The sequence below is a fragment of the Hippopotamus amphibius genome, chromosome 1, assembly GCF_030028045.1.
Source record: "Hippopotamus amphibius kiboko isolate mHipAmp2 chromosome 1, mHipAmp2.hap2, whole genome shotgun sequence".
Lineage (NCBI taxonomy): Eukaryota > Metazoa > Chordata > Mammalia > Artiodactyla > Hippopotamidae > Hippopotamus > Hippopotamus amphibius.
In genome coordinates, this window is record NC_080186.1 from 54,213,969 (window position 1) to 54,240,173 (window position 26,205).

General features: G+C 35.8%; 1 protein-coding gene across 1 annotated transcript in view; it reads right to left on the reverse strand.

Moving 5' to 3' along the window:
- Positions 1 to 26,205, reverse strand: part of EPHX4 (epoxide hydrolase 4) — a 35,970-nt gene that overhangs the window by 2,340 nt on the left and 7,425 nt on the right. The window contains exons 3-6 of the mRNA XM_057750168.1: positions 22,830 to 22,987; positions 19,400 to 19,528; positions 15,735 to 15,838; positions 10,381 to 10,529 (exon numbers count right to left, since the gene is read on the reverse strand). Coding sequence (XP_057606151.1) covers positions 10,381 to 10,529; positions 15,735 to 15,838; positions 19,400 to 19,528; positions 22,830 to 22,987 — 540 coding nt within the window. The remainder of the gene's footprint in view (positions 1 to 10,380; positions 10,530 to 15,734; positions 15,839 to 19,399; positions 19,529 to 22,829; positions 22,988 to 26,205) is intronic.

Sequence of the window (26,205 nt, forward strand, 5' to 3'; positions counted from 1 at the left end):
CCACTGACTATTTTACAGTTGGTAGTATATATATGTCTGTGCTACTCTCTCGCTTCTTCTCAGTTTCCCCTTCACCCCCCGCCCCCTCCCATACCTCGAGTTCTCCAGTCCATTCTCTGTATCTGCTTCCTTGTTCTTGTCACTGAGTTCATCAGTACCATTTTTAGATTCCGTATATGTGAGTTAGCATACAATATTTGTCCTTCTCTTTCTGACTTACTTCACTCTGTATGACAGATTGTAGTTCTATCCACCTCATTACATATAGCTCCATCTCATCCCTTTTTATAGCTGAGTAATATTCCATTGTATATATATGCCACATCTTCTGTATCCATTCATTTGTTGAAGTGATGCTACAATGAGCATTTTGTGCCCAAATCTTTGTTGGCGTTTCAGATAACTTACTTGGGCTAGCGCCCTGGAAATGGAATTCCTGAGCTGAAGAAGATACATATTTTTAAAGCTTTTGACACCTCCTGCTAAACTGTTTTTCAGAAAGGTGGGATGATATTAATTACACCTCTGTTACCTAAGAATGAGAATGAACATCTAACTAGACACTCTCCAGCAATGAACTACATTTTCACTAGTTATTAAAAGCTTGACTTGAGGCTATTTGGGGTTGACAGATGCTGCTGGAACGTGCAGGATATCACATATATCCACCAAGGATTTAACTTTTGATTTCCATGTAAGTGGCCATCATTTGGCTGTAATGCTTCTAAAAATTAAGTTCTTTGTGAATGGGTAAACTGATATAAAAATATATCTATACTTAATTATTGATACATGGATTGCTATACAAACTTGCAAGCCACTTAAATTCTGGAGCTCATAAAGTGTTCAAAAACAAAACATTTTCTTAGTTATCTGCATATTTAATAATAAGTGAGTATGTAATAGTTGAATCACTAAGGAAATGGGAGTTTAAAAGGACTATTAGTTAAAAAGCGAAGAGGAATATAAATTCTTCACCAGATCAAATTGAGGGTAAAAAGGGAGAAGTTTCCAGAAAATTAAAAGGAAAGTATATTTTCTGGGCCTGAGGTTTCAAATTGTTAAATTTCACATGAAATGTAAGTTACATATAAAACAAAGTATATACAGCATGGTGACTATAGTTAATACTGTATTGCATATTTGAAAGTTGCTAAGCGAGTAGATCTCAAAAATTCTCATCACAAGAAAAAAAATTATAACTATGTATGGTGATAGATGGTTAACTAGACTTACTGTTGTGATTATTTTGCAGTACATACAAATATCAAATCATTATGTCATATAGCTGAAACCAGTATAATGTTACATGTCAAGTATACTACAGTATAAGTAAATAAATAAAAGAAAAACATTAAATATATTGAGTAGGTTTTAGTATATTAAGCTAAAGAACTTGATGGAAAACACTTGATAAAATATTTCTGATTAAAAATAATCAGTAAATATAGAGACAATTTGAAAAATCTAAAAAACTGGAACAAGTAACAATTATCACTCTATATTGTCAATCATTTAACCTATCAAAATGTATTTTAACATACCTATTTCAAATTAGTCTGAATTTAACATTACTCCTCCAAACTGAGTTCTCAACTGATTTGTAAGTATGAAGGCAGCAATTTCCAGAGTGTTCTACATTCCATCATTGCTTTGTTTATGAAAGTATTTCACGGCTTTGATTAAAAAGATACTGTAGAAAACAATAACATCCACATACCCACCTCTCAGCTCAAGAAATAAAACTGTAAATATAATTACATCTTTCTGCTTACCTTTCCTTGATACCATTTCTTTTCCCCACCTCACCCTAAGGCAGCGGTTCTCAAAAGTGAGGTCACCCAACTAGCAGGATCATCATCAACTGTGAACTTGTCAGAAATGCCAATTCTTGGGCCCCATCCCAGACTGACTGAATCAGAAACTCTACGGGTGGGGCCAGCCAATCTGTTTCTGATAAGCTCTCCAGGTGATTCGGATACAAGCTAGAGGGAGGAACTGCTGCCTTAGGAGTAATGACTAGGTTAAATTTGGTTCTTCCCGTCCCCGTGATAGTGTTACATGTGTTAGGATACCTCTCCGTTCATTCCTTTAGTTTCCTTAAAAAGAGATTTTCCTTAAACCCGCCTGGATCCTTACCCCACCCCTGGCTGCTGAGTGACAGCTGTTGATTCAGGGTTCTGGAATAGGTAAGTCTATCAAATAATATGTCCTGAGGGTGAGAGATGTACTCTCTTTCTCCTCCCCCTCTCTACCAAGTTCGTGGGAGGCAATGACCTGAGGGGCTGAGGAGTTTTGAGTTTGCTCTTCAATTTTTCCTACAGGTAAACTGCTCTAATCTAGACTGGCAACAGGGAGTTATCAAGACCACGTCAGTTCTCACATGAAGCCACTGCCTTCCATTTATCCTTTATCAGTCATGAAGGTCATATTTTGGTTTTCATCTGCTGACTCATTTGATTTCTCAACTGGTTCAGAAATTGGGTAAGAAAAGGGAATACTATTTCGTCAGGTCCCCCCAAATACAGCACATATATTTCTATAAACTATATAGAGAGGTGCTTTGCATTTTTAAAACTTTATTAAATATAGTCAGATTGCAGATAGCCTTCCACAACTTGCTTCTGTGCCTTAAGATGACATTTTTAAGATTTATCTATTGGTGATACCTGTAGTTCTACTTCATTTACTTTCACTGTTGTATACAGTTCCATTATATGACTACATATACAATGGACCACAACTGATCCATTCTCTTGTTATTGAACATTTTAAAATTTCCAATTACTTTGGTAATTCAAATAATACTGAATTCATTCTTGTACCCGTCCACTTGTGCCCATGTGGAAGAGTTTTCTTACAGTATATCCCCCAAACGGAATTGCTTCTGCAGAGACTACGCATATCCTCAATATTACTTGATATCATCAAGTTGTTTTCCAAACCGACTGTATGCTCCACATGCAGCATATAAGAATTCACTTTGCACCACATCATTGCCCACTTTCATGCTCAGAAGTTTAAATTTTTTCCAAATGAGTGTGAAATACTTTGTTTACCTGTTATGGTAGAGACTGCTCCCCAAAACTTCTTCCCGTCCACCATAGTGACAGAAAATCCAATTATTAGCCGGGACAAAAGGCCCCTCAGAATAAAGACACTACATTTCCCAGGGTTCTTGCAGCAAGGTGAGGGTATGTGGTTTATGAGAAATAATTTGTACAACTTCTAAGTTGTATCCAGTATGCCCTCCCCTTCCCTTTCCCACTTTACAGTAACTGAAATGAAAGATGTGTTGTTAAACCATCTTGGACTACACAGATAAGGGCGATACCTGAGGGATGGCAGAATAACAAGACAGAAAGACCTAGGTCAGAGATGATTTCACAGAATATCAGCCACCATATCAGCCTTAGACTTGTACGTGTGAGACAAATACATTTCTTTTTTTATGCCAGTTATTTTGGGTTTCTATTATTGATAACAAGCAGTAAAACCTACATTCTACTACTAAGGCGGAGCATCTTTCATGTTATTGACCATTAGATCCCTTCTCTGCAAATTGCCTTTTCATACCCTTTATCCATTTTTTGGATTGGGTTATCTTTTCCTTATTGATTTGGAAGCATTCTTTATAAACTCTTGATATTATTAATTCATGATTAATTGTGCATTGCAAATAACTTCTCCCCATCTAGGGTTGTCTCATTTTATGGTATGTTTAATATACAGATGTTTTAAATTTCAGTGTAGTCAGATTTATCAGTCTTCATATTCTGAGCTGTCTCTGTCTTATGTGAAAAAATTTTCCTACCTGAAGTCATGAAAGTTTTCTCTTATATCATCTTCTAGACATTTGAAAGTTTTGCTTATCATAGTTAGATTTTTTATTTCCCTAAGGTTTATTTTTTGTTTGGTAAAAGATAGGGATATAATTTCATTTTATTTTATATGGCTATCCAATCATTCCGAGAAAACTTACCAATTCTTTTCATCACTGGTTTAAAATGCTGTGTCATACTAAGTTCCCATTTATATGGTTCCATTCCAGAGCTTTCTTCTCTCTTCCATGAGTCAATTTGTCTCTCGCAGAGTCAACACCATATTCTATTTAGTTTCTAACCTCATTATAAGTTTAAAGGTGTGATAGGATTAGTCACCCACCTATTCTTTTCTTTAAAATTATATTGACCATTCTTGGCCTTATGCTCTCCCATACAAATTTTAAAATAAGCTTGTCATGTTTCATGAAATACTTTCTTACAGTTTTGAGTGAAATTGCATTAAATTTATGGGTTAAATTTGGGAAAAACTCAAGAACGTTGTATCGAAGCTTTCCACTCATGAAGATAATAAACCAGAGTTGTTTTCAGCAGTTTACACCAGCAAGTCTGTATCAATTGTTAAAATATTAAAATACTTCTCTGCAGGTTAGTAAATTAGCCAAGGCCCTGAGCCCATGTTCTTTGTTGCTTCCAATAAATTTTGATAATCTGTGAAGGTCATCTTTTATTGGAGTCATTCCTTTACACCTAATATTTTTTGTGGCTATTGTAGGGGTATCTATTTTAAAACTATGTTTTCTAACTATTGTTGGTTTATAAGATTATAATTTTTGTATAGCGAATTTATGTACACAAACTGAACTGTTTTTGTTCTAATTTTTCTGTAGATTTTCCCTTTAAATATATAACCACATTATCTATACATAAACTTCTTCAGTTTTTTTTTCTTATGTGCCAGCTAAGACTTCCAATACAGCGGTGAACAGAAGCAGTTATAGCAGTCAAGTTAATCTTTAGTCTTTATTTTTAAAGGGAATGCTTTCAGTGTTTCATCACAAAGTATGATGTTTACTATAGGTTTCTGGTAGACAGAACTTCTGCATTGTTGTCATAATGCAACTATAATATGATTAATAGAAAGATACTAACAGACACAGAGAACATCAACTTTAATGGCAAATGAGAAGGAAACTTACAAAGATGGTTTTATAAAGCAGGAAATAACATATTATTCTCTCAGACAGAGGTAGGACTTCCCAGATCCCCCCGTTTCCAATGGAAATACAGCTGTGGACAGCACCACAAAGTATTTTGGCCTTTTAATGGAGGTTTTTGATCCTGTTAGCCCTGATTCCTGGAATATCTTTTTATATGCCTGCCAGCACTCTAGGTGCAGATAACCAGTGCAAAACACCTTCAATCCCTTATATTATTTTTGGACAACTGAGTAAAGCAAAGGTCTTTTCCCCAGAAATATACCTTCAGGTGATTCAGGCTTATATGGCCTATCTGAGGTCCACTCTTATATCCTCTATTTCTAGTCTGTGATGTATCTAAAAGGCGTGTGGGATTTTAATAAACGCTTTTTCTTAGTTTACTTAGATGATCATATTTTTCCCTTTACTCTGTTAATGTGGTAAATTAAATTAATGGGTTTTCATGCTAACTTTGGTTTAATTTTTAATGCCTGCTGGATTCAGTTTGATATTTTATTTTGAATTTATGGATCTATGGTTACAACTTAATTTGACCTATAATTTTCCTGTTTTATACAATCCTTGTCTTTTGCTATAAAAGTTACACCAGTCTCAAAAATGAGCTGAAGCATATACCTTCTTTTTATAATGTCTGAAAAAGTCTATTTAAGAGTGGGATTTTCTGTGGTAGAATTTACCTGTAAAACCACCTGGGCCCATTTGTGTGGGTGTGCATTTGTGCATGTATGTGCATGTAGATATGTTTTAAATTAATAATGCAATTTCTTTAATGGCTATATCTATTCAGGTTTTCTAATTCTTCACAAGTCAGTTTTGGGTGCTAAATTTTTCCTAAAAACTACCCATTTTGTCAAAATTCTCAAATTTATTAACATGAATTTTATATTTTAATGTCTGTTATGTTTGTACTTATGTCTATTTTCTCCTTCCTAATATAGTTTGTTCTGCCTTTTTTAAACCAATCTTGCCGAAAGTTTATCTACATTAATAGTCTTCAAAGAATCTGCTTTTGTTGATTCTCTCTATTGTGTCTTTGTTTTTTTATTGTATTAATTTATGCTTTTATCTAATTTATTTTCCTTCTAATTTATTTTTGTTTACATGTTGTTCTTTTTCTAATGTCTTGAACTGAAATCTTAGCCCACTAGTTTTAAATCTTCTTTTCTAACATAAGCATGAAAAACTATAAATATATTTCTTCCTAAGTATTGTTTTAACTGTATTCCATGTTTTTTTAATTTAATTTATTTAATTTATTAATTAATTTATTTTTGGTTCTGTTGGGTCTTCGTTGCTGCACATGGGCTTTCTCTAGTTGCAGTGAGTGGGGGCTACTCTTTGATGCGATGTGATGTGCGGGCTTCTCATTGTGGCTTCTCTTGTTGCAGAGCACAGGCTCTAGGCACACGGACTTCAGTAGTTGTGGCACACGGGCTCAACAGTTGTGGCTCGCAGGCTCTAGAGCACAGGCCCAATAGTTGTGGTACATGGGCTTAGTTGCTCTGTGGCATGTGGAATCTTCCCAGACCAGGGATTGAACCCATGTCCCCTGCACTGGCAGGTGGATTCTGAACTACTGCACCACCAGGGAAGCCCAACTCCACATGTTTTAAAACTAACATTTTTTCTAAATTTTTACTAATTTCCAATATGATTTTTTTGATCCATAAGTAGTACAGAAGTCAATTTTTCTGAATATAATGAGTTCTCTAAAAGTTTGCTGTTGTTGTTATTAATTTATAAGTGCACTGTATTCAGAAAGCACAATCTATATGATATTGAGCCTTTGGTTAAGACTTGCTTTACAGTCCAGTATGTAAAACCAATCTTTGTAAATATTCTATGTGCTTAAAAATATTGTGTATTTTCTAATTGTTGGGTGCAGGATTCTAAAATTGATCAAAAGATGTTAATCGGATTATTCAAATCTCTATCCTTGTGAATTTTTTTCTGCTTGATTGATCAACTTCCGAGAGAGGTGGATTAAAACCCTCGATAGTAATTGTGGATTTGTCATTTTTTCCTTGTAAGTCTGTCAATTTTTGCTTTATTACATGATGCTTTGTTACAAGTTTAGACTTTTAAAAATCTTTTTGAAGGCTACTCCTATAACTAGTCCAATTCCTAGTTCATTCAGTTTCTTGGGTCCAAATTTTGGAGAGTCCTTGGATGGGAGTGTGGTCCTGGGGAGACTTAGGGTGACAAAAGGTGATTTTCATATTTTGAGTGTACTTTATTTGTAGTCATTATATATTGTATAACCTTGTTTTTAATGATATACTTGACCTTGATTACTGTATGTAAAGAACCGTCAGAGAGGATCAGTTGAGCTTCCAGAAGGTTTGAGCTAGTTTTAACCTATAACAATCTAGTTTAAAACTATCTTTTGCCTTTATATAAAATTATGAGTTTTGACCTTCACAGATCTCCTTTTTTTTTTTTCCCCCTCCATGCTAATTAACAGGATTCTAGAGCTTCCTCTTGGGAATGCAAGTTGTCCTAATAAACACTTGTTAATAAAAGAATCTCAGAAAGAAGAGAATATTTTCCCTCTTTCCTTATAGCTACTTAAAACATACGGTTTTGCATCACAAAGCTAGCTCTGATAAAGGGATAAATTGAGAACATTTTAAAACTATCATTCTTGTCTCCTGTCCAAAACTGAGTTGTGTGAAAATGTGTTGTTCTACTTTCTCTCATAATAACTCTCTTTACAAATGTTATTTGTGGAAAACAAACAACAAATGACAAACCATGGACTTCAGATAATGTTGCTATATCCTATAAAATGTAAACTGTAGCCTCTGCAATGTCTGTTTGCCTTGCTTGATGAATTGTTACCTACAAATACCTTTTAAATCAACATCTATTTTGCCAAAGATACATGTATATATTTATATTTGCACATTTTATTGTTGTTAGTCAAAAAAGATTTCGATTTACTTATTCTCTGCTCATTCATATAGTCTCATGGATTCCATATTCAAAGAATTTGAGAGATTTTGTTTCATTTAAAGTAACACCTGCTACAACTTTTTTCCATCCTCTTACTTTCAACCTTTTTGTGTGCATATGATTTAACTGTGGCTCAATCCAATCTGATATTTTGGCTTTTAACTGACAAGTGTAACATATTAATTTTTTTTGTACTTACTGACACATTGAAATTGTTTTTAACATCTTATTTTGTGCTTTCCATTTACCCTGCTTTGCTTTCTTTTTCTACTTTCCTGCCTTCTTTTGAATTGATAGTTTTCTTGTCCCCTTCTACTGGTTTGGAAATAATACATTCCATTTCTATTATTTTATTTTACTAGAAAACAAATTATTGTATATATATTATATATGAATGATTTCTAATTTTACCTATCTACCTATCATTTATCTGTCTATATGATTTTTAATTCTATTGTCCACATCAGATACAACCTGTCTTTTATATTTTCACTTCTTTATCTCTCTAAGCTAAATTCTAGGTAATTCTTTTCAGATCTATCTTCCAATTCATGATTTTCTTTAACTTGTCTGACCTGCTATTTAACTTACTTATGGACTTTTAAACTTCAATATCATACTTTTCATTTCTAGAAGTTCTATTGGTTCTTTTCCAGCCCTTTCCAGTCTGTTGTGATATTTTGCTTATTCTTTTCTCATGTTCTTATTCTTTCATATATTTAATAATTTAAACTTACTTTATAGCCTCTGTTAGTTCTATTATTTGAAATTTGTATGAGCTCTGCTGCAATTGTATTCTGACTCATTAATGGTGGGTTGGTATTTTTTTGTAATTTGGATTATCAACTCATCTTCAGGGGACTTTATCTGTGGGAATATTGTGAGTCTGAGTTGAGGTGTATCCTCCAGAGATTCTGTCTTTGTTTCTGCCAGGTTTCCTAGGGAGTGTTACTAGCCTAACATAATGTTAAAATATGATTTTTTCCCCTAAGAATTCTAATATTGTGGAAGTAGCATAATTTCAAGCCCCTAAACCTTTTTAAGGCAGGCTGGGGCTGCTAATTCTCAAGGGGAATCTTTTTCTCCTACGTAGAGTCCAAACCCAAACAGACAAATCTCCATGTCTTATCTTTCACACTACATTTTCTCCCTAGACAATATCTTTTGAATGAAACAAAAGCCTCATTTGTCTCTGTCAGTGACGTCAAGATTTTACATATCCTAATCCTCTGAGTTCCAGACCCTCATATCCAACTGGCTCTTTGAATATCTAAAACACCATTTCAAACTCAACTAGTCTAAGATCACTAAAATTCATGACCTCAAAATGATTTCTATTCTGGTACTCTCTATCTCAGTGAGTGGCCTGACTATCTGTACAGTTGTTCCTGCCAGGGATTCAGGAGTCATCTTTGACATCTCTTTTCTTCTCATGCCCCCACCCAACCCATCACCAACTTCTGTCAACTTGTCTCTTAAATCTACCCACTCTCCCCACCTCCGCGGCTTTCAGAATAGTTCAAACTACCATCTTCTTTAGCCTGGACTGCTGCAGTTTCCCCACATTCACTCCATCAATACATTCTCCATATTGAGTAAATATATCCAAATACAAATTGGGTCATTTTTCTACTTGAAACTCTCATTCATTGGCTTCACATTTGTGGCTCTTTAAGTCTTTAATATGATCTCCTTGGCTGTGCCTACCTCTTGAACTCATTCTCATTCCACTCTCTTCTTTGCATCCTCACTTTCCGTGTTCCACCACTTTGGCCCTCACTGTGTTATTAAAACCATAACCTTGCATCTTCCCACACAGCTTTAGAAGAGGCTGTTTCCTTTTTCTGGAATGCCTGTCTCCCTACCCTCAACTTTATCTAGTCAATACCAAACTCATCCTTAATTTCTTTGTTCAAACATCATTTCTTCCATTCGCATTCCTTTCTTTCAAAGCCTTTGTGTTAGTTTATAACCACACATTCATTACTGCAGTTATTTGCTTGATGCTGTTTTCCCTACTCAGCTACAAATTTTGTGAGATCCGGAACCTTGTCTAGTTTTGCTCGTTACAGCATTCTGAGTGCTGGCATAGCTCAGAACATAGAAATAATGAATATTTCTTAAATGAATAAACTATTATTTAAAAATGTAACTAAAAATATACATCTATTCAAAATAATCCAAAGGGACAAAAGTGGATAGAGTTATGGATAAAATGAGTTACGGCTACATGGGATATTTATTGTATTATTCTCTCTACTTTTCCATATGTTTAAAATTTTCTATAAAAAAAGATTATGCAACTTACAAAGATCAGAATAGTTTGAGTGTTTGGATAAGTGGTGAACTTAATCTTAAAAATCAAACATTGGCTCTGTATGGAATGAATATTTTGTTAACTAAGAAGAAAAAATTATACTGACCTGAAGATATTTCGGAAATGGTTAATTGGACCACTTAATGCTCCAGGCTGAGAAAAAACATAAATATAAGCTTCAAGATCTTCTGTTGTTAATCGACATCCTTTTCTTCCAATGCCAGTGCTGTGACTAGTAAACAGATGTTTTAAAGCCTAAGTGAGAAGAGAAAAATTAAAATTTTTCAGTTACCTAATAGTAACTAAATATTTGGCTTTTGAAAGAGAACGTTGGTCAGTGTGCAGTGACAGCTCCCAATTTCTGCTCTAGCCAGGTTAGAGACCTTGTTTACAAGCACATTTTATACATTTCTGCTTTCCTGGCTTTATTTTTGATATTCATCCCTTATAATCCCCTATGCATACTTCACCCTTATGCAAAGTATCCTGTCTTCTTGGTGTCTCTTCACATTCTACAAGGCTGAGCTAAAGTACTACCCCTAGTCTAAAGCCTAATATTCCAGTTAACAACAGTTTAGCTGTTTACTAACAACTAATCCACCCCCTGCCAAAGTTGTTTGAACTTCTTTTGACCACAACCTAGAGTAACAAACACATTTTACATCATGATCCAGTTCATATTTCTACGTATGTAATTCTGAAACAAAAGTTTAAAGAAATAGCCCTTACACTTATTAAAGCATGTACTGATATTTTCGATTCTGTTCTACTTTATTTTTAAAAATTCAAATTGCAAGCCACTTTATTTAATTGCAAAACTTATTTCATGACTCACTAATGGGTCCCCACCTATAATTTGAAAAACACTGCTCTATACCAACATTTTTCAAAATGTGTCTCTAAACCACCTGAATCAGAATTACTGGGATTCTTATTTAAAATTAGATCCTTCAACCCCCAAACACCCTTGCCAAAATATGAAATGACATGTGCAGGAGGTGATTAATTGCAACATTATTTGTAATAGAAAAAGAATGGGAGGAAAAAAGAAAAAAAGAATGGAGGGCTTCCCTGGTGGTCCAGTGGTTGGGACTCCTTGCTTCCACCACAGGGTCTTAGGTTCGATCCCTGACTAGGGAACGAGGATTCCACATACCCCGCAGCACAGCCAAAAATTTTTTAAAAATTAAGAAAAGAAAGAAAGAAAGAAAAAGAATGGAAACAAATGTCTATGGGGGGGGTTGGGTTGGTTAAATAAACTATGGTGTAGCCACATGATAGCATATTACATGTTCTTAGTATTCTAAGAAAAGACGGATAGAGACTGTCATACAGAGTGAAGTGAGTCAGAAAGAGAAAAACAAATATCGTATATTAATACATATGTGGAATATAGAAAAATGGTACAGATCAACCAGTTTGCAAGGCAGAGACAGAGACACAGATGTAGAGAACAAACATATGGACACCAAGTGGGGAAAATGGGGGGGGGGGTTGGGGTGCGATGAACTGGGAGATTGGGATTGCCATATATACGTTACTAATAAGAAAAAAAATCAAATTGTACACTTTAAATATATGCAGTTTATTGTATGTCAATTGTATCTCAATAAAACTTCTTTAAAAAAAAGAAAAGATGGAGACAATCTCTATGCTGATGATGGAGTCATCTGCAGGGTACATTGTTAAGTGGAAAAAAAAAGCAAGGGTGGAAATAGTGTTTATAGTATGTTATCTTATGTGTAAGAAGGAGAAGACAAATATATACATTTTTGCTTATCTTTTTAAAAAGAAACAATAAAAAGAGGAAACAAAACTAACCAAAGAGGTTTTCTGTGGGAGCCAGAAGAAATATTATGGAGACAGATAAACAGAGGGAACAGAGACAAGTGAGGGCTTCCTAGGTGGTGCAGTGGTTGAGAATCCACCTGCCAATGCAGGGAACACAAGTTCAAGCCCTGCTCCAGGAAGATCCCACATGCCGTGGAGCAACTAAGCCCATGTGCCACAACTATCAAGCCTGCGCTTTAGAGCCCGTGAGTCACAACTATTGAGCCCACATGCTGCAACTACTGAAGCCCACGTGCCTAGAGCCCATGCTCCACAATAAGAGAAGCCACGGCAATGAGGAGCCTGTGCACCACAACAAAGAGTAGCCCCCACCCATGAAACTAAAAAGAAAGCCCACGCACAGCACAAAAGACCCAACACAACCAATAAAAAAAAAAAGATAAATAAATTTATAAAAAAAAAAAACCTAGTTACAGAGACAAGTGAGACTTCTCTGAATGTACCTTGTTTTAGAGTTTTGACTTAAAACCATATAAATGTTTTCTATAAAGTCACAAAAGTTAAATGAAAGTCCTGTAGTCTTAAATTTGCTTAGGAAATGTGAATAAAAACTCATGATTTTTTTCTGTCTAAAAATATGTATGTCTAAATTCTGTCCAATGGAAAGATCTAGAAGCAATGAAAACTCAGTAACAATGGTCACCTTGATATCCAAATTATGGTCTCTAAATACCATTTCCAGAGTTCCTTCAATAAATGACTGATTCCAGAACTGGAACAGGAAATAAATGATGAACTTAGGACATTAAGGAAGCAAGTTATCACTGACTAAAGGGCCCCTGTGTCAAGAGGACACAGGAGGCAACCTGAAGGAGTTCACACTTGCAACAATTTGGGCATCAAAGAGAATAATGACTATAATCAATTGATACATATCAAATATATTTTTAAAAATCATGAGCTCATAATGATATGAAAAAACCCTCATTGGCCATCATTGGAGGTTTCTAGGGCACCAATTCATTACTCTGGAAATTGTTTATAAAAGGAAATAATGAAGCATTTATCATGCCATTCTTGTGGGAACTGTATTTCAGAATAACCAAACATAGATGTGGAAAATTCTTCTTTATAGAAGAATTCTAGTTAATAAAAGCAGAAAGAATAATACCAATAGAACTAGAAAAATCACTATTTTCTAAAGAAATAATGAACCTAGGCAGTGACGATCAAGGTATGGTAAAATTATCTGGTGAAAAGTTGGTTGTTAGGCAATTTGGATAGGCTGACAATAGTGTTAGCATTACTAAAACTGGGACAACTAGACATTATGTGCTTCCCTGATGTGATGCATTAGGAAATACACAGCACCACCTAAAAAATATTCTTGTCAAATTAACCTCAATCTAATCAGGGCTCTAGATCAGTAGCACCTATGAAGTAGGAAAGACAAGGGTTAGCAGAACTAGTTAAATAACACCAAGATGAAGCAGTCAGTCAAATCCAAAATGTAAACCATTCCACAGGACAAATGAACAAACTTCTTCATAAAAAAGCGATGGCCATCATCACAAAGTCGGGAAACAACAAATGTTGGAGAAGGTGTGGAGAAAAGGGAACTCTCCTGCACTGTTGGTGGGACTGTAAGTTGGTACAGCCACTATGGAAAACAATTTGGAGGTTCCTTAAAAAACTACAAATAGAACTACCATATGATCCAGTCATCCCACTCCTGGGCATATACCCAAAGAAAACCATAATCCCAAAAGAAACTTGTACCATAATGTTTATTGCAGCACTATTCACAATAGCCAGGACATGGAAGCAACCGAAATGCCCATCAACAAATGAATGGATACAGAAGATGTGGCATATATATACAATGGAATATTACTCAGCTATAAAAAGGGATGAGATGGAGCTATATGTAATGAGGTGGATAGAACTACAATCTGTCATACAGAGTGAAGTAAGTCAGAAAGAGAAAGACAAATATTGTATGCTAACTCACATATACGGAATCTAAAAATGGTACTGATGAACTCAGTGACAAGAACAGGGAAGCAGATACAGAGAATGGACTGGAGAACTCGAGGTATGGGAGGGGGTGGGGGGTGAAGGGGAAACTGAGAAGAAGCGAGAGAGTAGCACAGACATATATATACTACCAACTGTAAAATAGTCAGTGGGAAGTTGTTGTATAACAAAGGGAGTCCAACTTGAGGATGGAAGATGCCTTAGAGGACTGGGGCAGGGAGGGTGGGGGGGAATCGAGGGGGGGGGGCGTCAAGGAAGGGAGGGAATATGGGGATATGTGTATAAAAACAGTTGATTGAACCTGGTGTACCCCCAAAAAAATAAAATAAAATAATAATAATAAAAAAAAAAAAAAAGAAAGAAAGAAAGAAAGAAAGAAAGAAAGAAAGAAAGAAAGAACTGAAGGAACTTTTAAAAGATTTTAAAAGCCGTAACAACCAAATACAATATGTAAACCTTGTTTGGTTCCTGATTCAAAAAAATGAAGTGTATAAAGCCAGTTGAGAGAATTCAGAGATGTGAATGGGCATTAAATGACATTACGCAGTTGTTCATTTTGTTAGGTTTGATAATGGCATTGGAGTTATATATATTTTTTAAAAAGTCCTTATTGTCAGAGGTATATACAGAAGTATTACCAGGTAAAATAATATTATGTCTTTTTTTAACCTCCCTAAATATTTAACACCATGTTGGACAAACAAGAAGCAACCAATTAACTCTGAAGAAATAGATACTGCATATGATTCCTGGTGTCAGTGTATATGGTACATCAATACCTGCAGGCTTAATTTTGCTTTGGGGTTTTGTTTACTCCCAAGGGCTTCCGCTTCTGCTGTTGTCAAACTCTTACCTGACATTCAGATTCCTTCATCTCCCCATGGAATGTTCTCTAGAAAGAAGTATGCCTGTAGGGGCATACTTGTGAGAGCACAGGCTCTCACAAAAAATTGAATTAACAGCCAGGCATTCAAACATACAAACAGAGACTGTAAAAATAAGTAAGCCTATAGATGAAGACTTAGAAACATTTATTAAGTTTTAGCATTTGTGTTTTTCTTTTTTCTTTCTTTCTTTTTTTTTTTTTTCCCCTTTTGGCAGCATCGTGAAGCTTTTGGGATCTTAGTGCTGGAAGACGAGAGATTGAACCTGTACCCCCTGGAGCAGAAGGGTGGAACCCTAACCACTGGACCACCAGGGAATTCCCTGTTTTTCTTTCTTAAAGGTGGATTTTAATTTTAAATGTTTCTCATTAATAATAATACATTATTTGTTTGACTTACCTTTTTTTGCATAGGAGAAAATGCCTAACACAGTGCATAGCACATAACAGATGTACAATAAACGATTATTCAAAATAAATCAGAAAAAGAAGCAGGATGAGCTTTGTTGGCTTTTTTGTTTGTTTTTAGTGCTTCAGCCTATCTTTGTTTTATTTTTAACTTCCTAATTTTGTCATCCTCTTGGGCGCCAGTCTTTCTTTTTGTAAATGAGGTATAATTGACATATAACATTATATTAGTTTCGAGTCTACAACATACTGATTCAATATTTGTATACACTGCAAAATGATCACAGACAATAAGATCACATACAATAAGTCTGTAACATCCATCACCATGTTTGACTTACCTTGAAATCATTTATGGAGAACATAAATTCTGGGAACCATGGTATTTGGAAGAAATAATAATAGCTGGATTTGAACAGCTGGGCAGGGTGTCGTAAAATATATTCTGAAATTAAAATGCCGTGTTAGACCTTATCCAAGGGGTATGAATTACTTACTATTGAAATAACTCCTTTTTAAGGCAGTTTCACCTTTGAGATGATCCCATAAAAGAATCCACAAATAAGGATTCTGTATATTTCTTTTTGGAATAATTTCTATGTTCTTATATTTTATTTTGGATATTTTTGGTCTTCAAATACTTATAGCACTTTAAATAAAAAGAAAGTTCCACTTTATGAGGTGTTAACTCAGAAAGGAACAGGAAACTCTAACAACGCTGCCTTTTCTCCAAGGTCATCATCAGTGACCAAACACTTTTCCTAAGGATACGTGGGGAAGTAATTTTCTGTTGTTTAAAAGATTTTCCTTACAGGCTGATTTGAATATCTTATTCATTCATGTATTGAGAAAATTCATCCATTCAATGAATCTTTGAATATCTACTGTGTGTGAGGGGATTTAGCAGTGAACAAGAGAAAAGAGGTTCCCATCCATAACGAACTTACATAACAAATAAGTAATGAGTACTTAAAAGATCATTTCAGTTAGCGAAAATACCATAAAGAAAATAAAACAAGGTAATCTGATTGAAAGTAATGGTTGGGTGGTGTGGAGGGATTATCATTTAGTAAAGGTGGTGGAATAGGCTTCTCTGAGGTTGTGGGATGAGTCTTGAATGCAAAGATCTATGAAGAGCATCAGGAACAGAAAGTAGGTCCTGGGCTTGGCACATTCAAGAAGCAGAAAGAAGGCCAGCGTGGCTGATGTGTAGAGAATGAAGAGGGGGAGATGGTATGAGATGAGTCAGAAAGAAAAGCAGAAACTGAGTCAGGGAAGCCAGAATGATAAAGATTTCAAGTGTTTTGGGAAGACACTGAAGTTTTAAACTAGGGAGTAATGTGATATATTAAACATACATACTTGTTGTGTATCGTGTACTATACTTTTATTTTCCTTGATATAGAGGTGATTTTTTTTATTTCTAATTTTGTAACTGTATTCAACATGGTTGGAGTTTTTAGAATTATAATTTTCAGGTAAGTGGAGCACTGTTATGCTATACTTTTTGTAAAGTCATCATTGGATTAGATTTATTCAGCTCTGCATTAAGAGATATCAACAGAGTTAAGGGGAAAATATAAGCATATTACTTGAAGACTTCATATTGACCTGACCAGGGCTGAATCTATTATTGATAAGATAGTTGTGGAAATGTCCAAGTATTTTCTTACTAAAATGACCAATTACAGTTTGTCCATATAGTAGCACCACCAAAATAACATTTACTCTAGGGTCCTGATCAATTCACCAAGCATATAGCACAACTTCTATTGCCTGGTGCAACTGACAGAAATATGATGAACTTCAGTTTGATATCTGAATCCTAAGCAGCTATGCTATTACCTCAACCGAGACAGGACAACTGGATGTGTACCTAAGATTTAACTTCTACATTTATACAATATTTATGTAGTCATGTTCCCTATCTCCCTCACCTATTTAATTTTGAGGAAGAAATAAAAATATGTTGTCCTGAATTTTTTGTTCCCTGGAAGGCTACTGTGGGTCATAACAGCACCGAACCTCAGAAAATTTGACAAGAGTAGTTAAAGAGGAGAAAATTAAAATTTTTGTCAAAACCAAATAAAAATGTGCCTAGCCATTGTTCACGGGTTTTTTTATTTGTTTGTATGTTTGTTTGTTTTAAAATCACTCAATAAAAAAAATAAAAATAAAAAAAATAAAATCACTCTTAAGATTAAGAGTTTTCTTCATAGCAGAGGTATCAAAACACAGTCCATGTGGACCCCTGGGGATCCTCAAGACCCTTTTAAAGGATCCAGATGGTCAAACTATTTCAAAACAATACTATTAGCTTTTCTCATTTTGTTGACATTTGCACAGATGGTACAAAGGCAATAGTAGATAAAGCCATTACTGCCTGAGCACAAATCATGGCAGTGGCACTAAATAAATAATACTAGCACTCACTGTATTCTTCACCACCACACATTTGCTGTAAACAAACAAATACATAAAATTAAGTGGTAGTTTCACTTAAGAATGTCTTAAGAAGGAAATAGCAAGAATTATTAATTTTGTTAAATTTCTACCTTTTTGTATATGTTTTTTGAACATTGTGATGAAACAGAAAATACACATAAGGCAGTTCTGTTGAACACCCAAATACAATGACTGTCTCAAGGAAAAGCACTTCTGCAATTATTTGATAAGTTGAATTAGCTGTGTTTTAATGGATCACCACTTTTACTTGACAGAATGGCTAACAAACTATCATCAGTCAGATTGTATATTTAACAGATCGTCTCTTGAAAATTAACAAAGTGAGCCTATCACTTGAGGGTAAACAATCAACAGTGCTTGTTGTCAATGATAAAGTTCAAGCTTTCAAATGAAAATTAGAATTTTAGAAACTTGTGTCTGTTACTGTATGCTTGACAGCACTGCAACACTTAAAGGCTTTTTTGATGAAATTGGGGTGATACTAATGAACGTGATTTGATATCATATAATGAAATGTGTCAACTTATGGAAGATCTGCATAACTCAATGAACCAGTATCTTCCAATGCATGATGACTGCAAAATCATGCATAAAAAATAAATCCATTCAAAGTGCTAGAGAGACCAATGGATTCTAATGTGGCAGAGTACAAAAAGTTCATTAATATGACATCAGATTCCACACTGTTACTAACCTTTAAGAAATCACCAATTTTTGAGTTTGGTGTAGTATTAAAGGAGAATATCCACAGTTACTTGAAAAGGCTATTAAAATACTCCTCCCTTTTCCAATTACAAATCTGTGCGAGACCAGATTTCTTCATATACTTCAATTCAAACATTTGCAACAGATTGAGTGTAGAAGCAGATCTGAGAATCCAGCTGTCTTCTATTAAGCCAAAAATTAAAGAGGTTTGCAAAAATGTAAAACTTCTCACTAAAATTTTGTTTTGGAAGATGTAGTTAGTTTTCAGTAAAATGTTATTTATATTGCTATTGTATGGAATTAATGATTTTTTAAAAATGCATTAATACATGAATATTTAAAAATTTCTCATTTTTAATTTCCACTACAGTGAATGTTTATGGGTATAACTCATGTAAATAAATGCTCAATGGGGTCATTAATAATTTTTAAGAGTGTAAAGGTGACCAAAAATTTGAGAACTGCTGCTTTAAAGAATGCTGCCATTCCTGATAGCCAAAGTAGTCAGGCAAGAGGAAAATTTATTTCTAGGCTGTCAAGATTCATTACTGTCAAAGTGATGTTACTGCATTTTCCCTTTAACTCTCCCCAAGTTAGCGGTAAAATGTTTTCTAAAAAGAAATAAAATTATGCAAGCAAATATAAAGCTGAACTTCCTGTGACTCTTCACGAATATTTAAAGCCAAGATAGCTGACATTATCATGTGCTAGTATATTTTAATTTAATTTTAAAAATATTATGTTAATCAACTTTTACTGTTTTTAATCCAAAGTGTCAGTGACAATAGTGAGTTGTCACACTATTGAAGACGTTTTAATGGAAATTTAAACTCACCTGTAAATACATTTGGATGAGGGAAGTTAATAACAATAAGCTTCATCACCATTTCGGGATAACAGATGGCAATTAGCCAAGCGATCATGCCTCCCCAGTCATGGCCAATGAGAACACATTTGCTATACCCTGTAATTGAGAAATGAATGTTGGCATCGTTGAAAAGAAACAGATGCGTGCATCATTACCACACATAAAATAGGTATGCTTCTAAAACTAATCTTGCTACTCTCCTACACTAATTATGCACTTTGTGCAGATATTGAGTTTGATGTTTCCAAAACCTGTATGTCTGAAGCACCTAGGGTAGCTTTTTAGAAAATTTAGATGCCCAGGATCCGTTATAGACCTCAGAATCTCTCTTGGGAATTTATACTTAAAAAACAAAAAAATCTGAAGTAGTTCAGCTCTGGTCATATAAGCCTGAGTTTGGAAAAGACTACACATGGTAAAGACTACACATAATTAAGTTATAAGAAAGATTACATTATTGATTTGGCTAGAAAATTGCCTGATGACAAATTTAGGGCAAGTCTGACTGAATTACCACAAAATATGAATGAAATATGGCTGTTGGAAATCAATGTCTCTGAGTCTATTTTATTGTAATCACACTAAATTACAACACTGCATTGACACCCCCTAGACCTCATCTATTTTTTCTCCTCTGAGAATACTGACCTGATCTATGCTCTCATTAGACTGTTGTAGAAAAGTGTCTTTAATTTGATTTCATGGGTTTCTCACTATGCTGGCTCTATTAACATATCAATAGCAGCAGCGCAGGTTTAGTCAAAAGGGATGTAGTGGATTAGATTATTGCTAAGAAATATTTACTCCTCCCCTCTCCCCACTGCCATGGAGATAGTATACTTCACTGCCTGCCCCCACCCCCTCCCCCACCTCACCCCGCGGCCTTTATTTTGGCCGCACTGCGCTGGCATGCAGTATCTTAGTTCCCAGACCAGGGATCAAAGCATGCCCCCTGCAGTGGAATCAGGGAGACTTAACCACTGGACCACCAGGGAAGTTCCTTCATCACCTCTTTGACGTTCTGATGTTAGACTTGGCAACGTGATTTGCTTTGGTCTGGTAGTGGGTGTATGACTTGACTCGGGGGTCAACCATATGACTTGCTTTGACCAATGAGCTGCGACCAGAAACTTGAAATATGCTTTTGCAACTGGGCTTGTCCTTTTACCACTTCAGCCATAGCCAGGAGAAGAGCTTCCCCCAGGGAGCTACTCCCCTTTAGCTGGGGCTCCAGCCCAATTCACAGTGAGAAGCCAAACCCAGCTGGACCTGCAGGCTGAGGCAAAGACCCAGAGGGGTGCAGCCTACAGCTGACCTAAAGATCCAGGAGCATAGGAATGAATGTCTATGGCTGTATGCCACTGAGTTTGGGGTGGTTTGTTACACAATATTATTGTGGCACTAGCTGACCAATAGAAGAAAGATAAGGCAAGTGTTTTTGCATCTTACAACATGTTTAAATGAATATTTAGGTGTGCGTTCTGAAGAAATAAAATTTCTGAGAACAAGAATCAAATTTCTAATAATTAGTTCTGAAAATAATAAATAGTATATTGGGTTGGCCAAAAAATTCCTTTGGTTTTTAAGTAAAAATAAAAAACACATTTTTCATTTTCACCAAGAACTTTATTGAACAATGTATTCACCATTTTGTTCCACTACCTTCTGCCATTTTTCAGACAACATCATAATTTCATCTTCCCAAAACTTTTTATCTTTTCGAGCAAAGGACTGTTCCAGGTGCCTTTTACAGTCTTGCAGGCAATTGAAATTTCTTCCATCAAGAAAATTTTGTAAAGAATGAAATAAATGGAAATCCAAAGGTGCAATGTCTGGTGAATATGGCGGATGAATCAGAACTTCCCAGCCAAGCTATAACAATTTTTGCCTGGTCATCAAAGAAACATGCGGTCTTGTGTTATCCTGATGGAAGATTATGCATTTTCTGTTGACTAATTCCAGGTGCATTTCGTTGACTGCTGCTTTCAGTTGGTCTAACTGGGAGCAGTACTCGTTGGAATTAATTGTTTGGCCTTCCAGAAGGAGCTCATAATAGAGGACTCCCTTCCAAACCCACCAAATACACCTTCTTTGAATGAAGATGGGACTTTGGTGTGTTGGTGGTGGCTCATTTCGTTTGTCCCACAATCTCTTCTGTTCCACATTATTGTACAGTATCCACTTTTCATCGCCCATCACAATTTGTCTTAAAAATGGAACGTTTTCATTACATTTCAGTAGAGAATCACATGCAGAAATACCGTCAAGATGGGTTTTTTTTGCTTAACTTACGTGGAACCCAAATGTCAAAGCAGTGAACATAACCAAGCTGATACAAATTATTTTCAATGCTTGGTCTGGATATTTTGAGTATGTCAGCCATCTCCCGCGTAGTATAACATTTAGTGTTCTCAATTAATGTCTTGATTTGATTGCTATCAACTTCAACTGGTTTTACCCGAACACGGAGCATTGTCCAGTGAGAAATCTCCAGAACAAAACTTCGAAAACCACTTTTGACATGTTTGACCAGTCACAGAAACTTCTCCATACACTGCACAAATCTTTTCTTTTTTTGCGTTTCAGTTGCATTTTTACCTTTCTTGAAATGATAAAGCATATGTCAAAAATGTTGCCTTTTTTCTTGTCTTCAACATTAAAATGGCTACAAAAAAATTTACCAATTTTAATGGGTTTTTTTTAATGCACACTGATATGACAGCTGTCACAATACAATCCAATGAAACTGTTTTGAATGAAGTTAAAGACAGCTAAGCACTACTAGAGCCATCTTATAAAAAAAACCTAACGAAACTTTTGGCCAACCCAGTACATTGTTAATTTTTAAAAATAAACTTTGCGAGTCACTGTTGGCTAATAGATGGAATTATTCTGGTTGTATTATTTTAAATTCCCTCTATAAATATTTTGAGCTGTATACACCAAGGTGACAGGATCCAGATAATAGCTCGGGTAGATGGAAAGCACCCTCTCAAGAAATGAGGTTATCAATTTGCAGTTTGTTGAATGTTAGTCCCTTAAAAAGAATTAGTACTCTTTTTTTAGGACTTCCCTGGTGGCGCAGTGGTTAAGAATCTGCCTGCCAATGCAGGGGACACAGGTTCGATCCCTGCTCCAGGAAGGTCCCACATGCCGCAGAGCAACTAAGCCCATGCACCACAACTACTGAGCCCATGTGCTGCAACTACTGAAGCCCATGCACCTAGAGCCCGTGCTTTAGGAGAAGCCACCGCAATGAGAAGCCCGCACACAACAATGAAGAGTACCCTCCGCTAGCCACAACTAGAGAAAGCCAATGTGCAGCAACGAAGACCCAATGCAACCAATAAAATAAACAAATAAATAAAAAGAATTAGTACTGTTTGTTAAAACATACCTAAAGAGTCTAAAATGTCCTTTATATCTGTAATTAGACAGTCCAATTTATAATTCTCTCGATGAATGGGAGCATCTGTTTCCCCATAGCCTCTCAAGTCCAGTGCTACAACTCTATATTCACTTTTAAATTCCCTTAGTTGGTGACGCCAAGAATACCTGCAGGAAATAAGAAATGTTAGAACTACCACAGTAACTAATACAAAGAATAACATTACAGATTTTCTAACTGGAAAACTGTAAGAAACGCCTCATTTTTAAGAAAGATTATATAGCTGTGTGTGGGCAGGAAAGAACAGACCTGTTTGAGAAGGAAGCACTGATGTTCTGTGTTCAAAGTACATTATTTTATTTTTTTTACCAGCTCCAGCGGGGGTGTAACAAAAGGCCAGGATTTACAGAAATTACAAAAGTATCGGATACTAAAACCTTAAGAAATGTACTGAAGAAGTCAATTTTTCTAAGCTTTTCTTAAATAATGCTCACCACCATCACTAAGTCTGTACCTATAAATGCTTCCATATATTGCACCATTTGATCCTCTCAAAAAATTTGTAAGATGAAAATATATTTCCCTAGAAGGGTGGTTTTACTCACCTTACTCCACTATCAGATAGGACTCAATGTTTTTAGTAATAACAACAGTTTACTCATGGATACAAAAGTCTGATGATTTAAAAATATATTTTCATGGAAAGAATCCAATAAAACAACTACTTAAGAAAAAACCTCTGCTTGCTAAACAAAATCTTGGGGTGAAGGTCCTGAGCCACATAAGCAAGTGTGATATATGAAACACTGAACAGCCAGAATGGCACAGGAACTGGCCAATTAGAATGGCCATAGCGAGAGCCAAGTCCTAGGAGTTTCTGCTGGGCCACGTGTGCCCCTGTACTTGATAATAAAACTGCCGAATGAACTGAAATACAGAGATCCATGAGATTATCTTGTTCTAATAAGCAAAGTCATTATGCATAATGAACAGAAAAAGAGACATAGATTTCTCAAAGTGACTCACTATGTTATGGAACTAAAAATATGCATTTATAAAAAAAAGCATCTGCATACACATCTGTTCATGGAAACACAGTGCAAAATTATCTAACACAAGCCAAGTGGGAGATCATTGTTGGAAAGATTTTTGGAGCACATTAGGAAGGGGAACAGAGCGATCTGAGATGATCAACCAATAGGGCAAGGGGACTGCAATGTCAAGTGACACAAAGCCATGAGAATAATGAAGCAAATCAGCCACCTTACATCCACAGACAGAGTATCAGGCAGGGTGTCAGACACATTTGGAATTACGAATGGATACAGTCTTCAATCTATTACTAGGATATCTATAATCCGTTAAAATCTGCAAAAGCATTGCCAGTTAAGATGGATTTGAAAATGCTACGGGGATATGTGTATAAAAACAGATGATTGTAAAATAAAAAAAAAAGAGAAAGAAAAAAAAACAAAAACAAAAAAAAACAGATGATTGAACTTGGTGTATCCCCCCCTCCCCCCCCCCCAAAAAAAGATGGATTTGAAAATGCTAACAAAAAGTGTCTTTCGTTGCAAGGCCATAGGAATCTTGATCATCTTGTCTCTGGGTTGTAATAAACAAATGAAGCAGTTTGATTCCTTAAAGATACTCATCTGTCAACACATATGATTTTATTATTTTCTCATAGCCTTACTTAACATTTTGGATTTATTTTTTTATGTCTTTGTAACTGAACCCCAACTCTTCCCTCTTTATAATCCCTCATACTCAATCAATCAAGTTCAGTAGATTTAACCTCTTAAAATTTTTTTAATTAATTTTTTTGAGGTACACCAAGTTCAAGCATCTGTTTTTATACACATATCCCCGTATTCCCTCCTTCCCTTGACTCCCCCCTCCCTCCCTTGACTCCCCCCCACCCTCCCTGTCCCAGTCCTCTAAGGCATCATCCATCCTCGAGTTGAACTCCCTTTGTTATACAGCAACTTCCCACTGGCTATCTATTTTACAGTTGGTAGTATATATATGTCTATGCCACTCTCTCCCTTCGTCTCAGCTTCCCCTTCACCCCCCGCCCCCTCAAACCTCGAGTTCTCCAGTCCATTCTCTGCATCTGCGTCCTTATTCTTGTCACTGAGTTCATCAGTACCATTTTTAGATTCCGTATATGTGAGTTAGCATACAATATTTGTCTTTCTCTTTCTGACTTACTTCACTCTGTATGACAGAATCTAAGTCTATTTAAATGTTTATTTAATCATTTTTCTGGTCCATCCCTGCTATCGTTACCTTCATTCTGTCCTCCATTAATGCATCAGCCTATTGATTGGTCTAATTGTGTCCATTTCATTCCCCTTGGCTCTATCTTCTACAAACCAAGTGATGTAGCAAAAACACAAACTCTCTCATGTCATTTCCCCACTTAACATCTTTTTTTGACTCTCTGTTACTCACATAACATGAAGCCCACACATGTTATTCTGGCAGACAAAACCTCTACGATTTGACCTGCCCAATCTTCCAGACTGACTACTTTATGCTGTCTGTCACTTGCTTATAATAAAAAGAACTAACATCTATATCAGTTTTACTACATGCCAAGCACAATTGTAAGTGCTTCACATATAGAGATGTTGATCTTCAAAACAGTACTACTAAGTAGGTACTATTATTATCCCCATTTTACAGATGAACAAACAGAGGCACAGATTGGTTCATGGATGTGCTGAAGGTCACAGAGTTAGCAAACAGCAGAGCCAGGATTCAAACCCAAATAGTCTGGCCTGAGAGCCCACGCTATGCGGCCTCTGTGGCACTAATCTACTTGCAGTGAATAAACACGGATTTTGTTTTTATGACTGTTTATATAATTTCCTTTGTGTGAAACATCATCCCTCCCCATCATTCACCCACTCCCTACAATCCGTCCTTCAACGCCTCACTGAACTCCTCGGTGCTGGGCATCTCCTCTTCCAGGAGACTTCCCAGGCTCCTTCTTCACAGGTGGGTTGGGTGGCCCCTTCTGTACTCTCCCACTTGTCTGTACACTCTTCAGTGCACTGGACATGCTTTATACTAATCTGCTGGTGCCTGGCACTTCCACTTGACTGTGAGCTCCCTGAATTATCTGGTAGACATGTAAGTGCTCAGTAAAGATTTGTTGACTGAGTGAAACAATGAAAGCACTGAAGCACGATAGTGCTAGACGTATCAATTGTTCAATAAAACTCTGTCTCAGTTCAAACCCTGAGACAACCCTGAACTAAAGTTCCCAGATTCCTGTTGGGGAACTTACATTCAATTTCTATTAAAATGTGCATTGTTTTAATATCCTAAGTGCCTGTGTCTTCACTTAGAATTCACTTAATTAGAGATTTCAAGG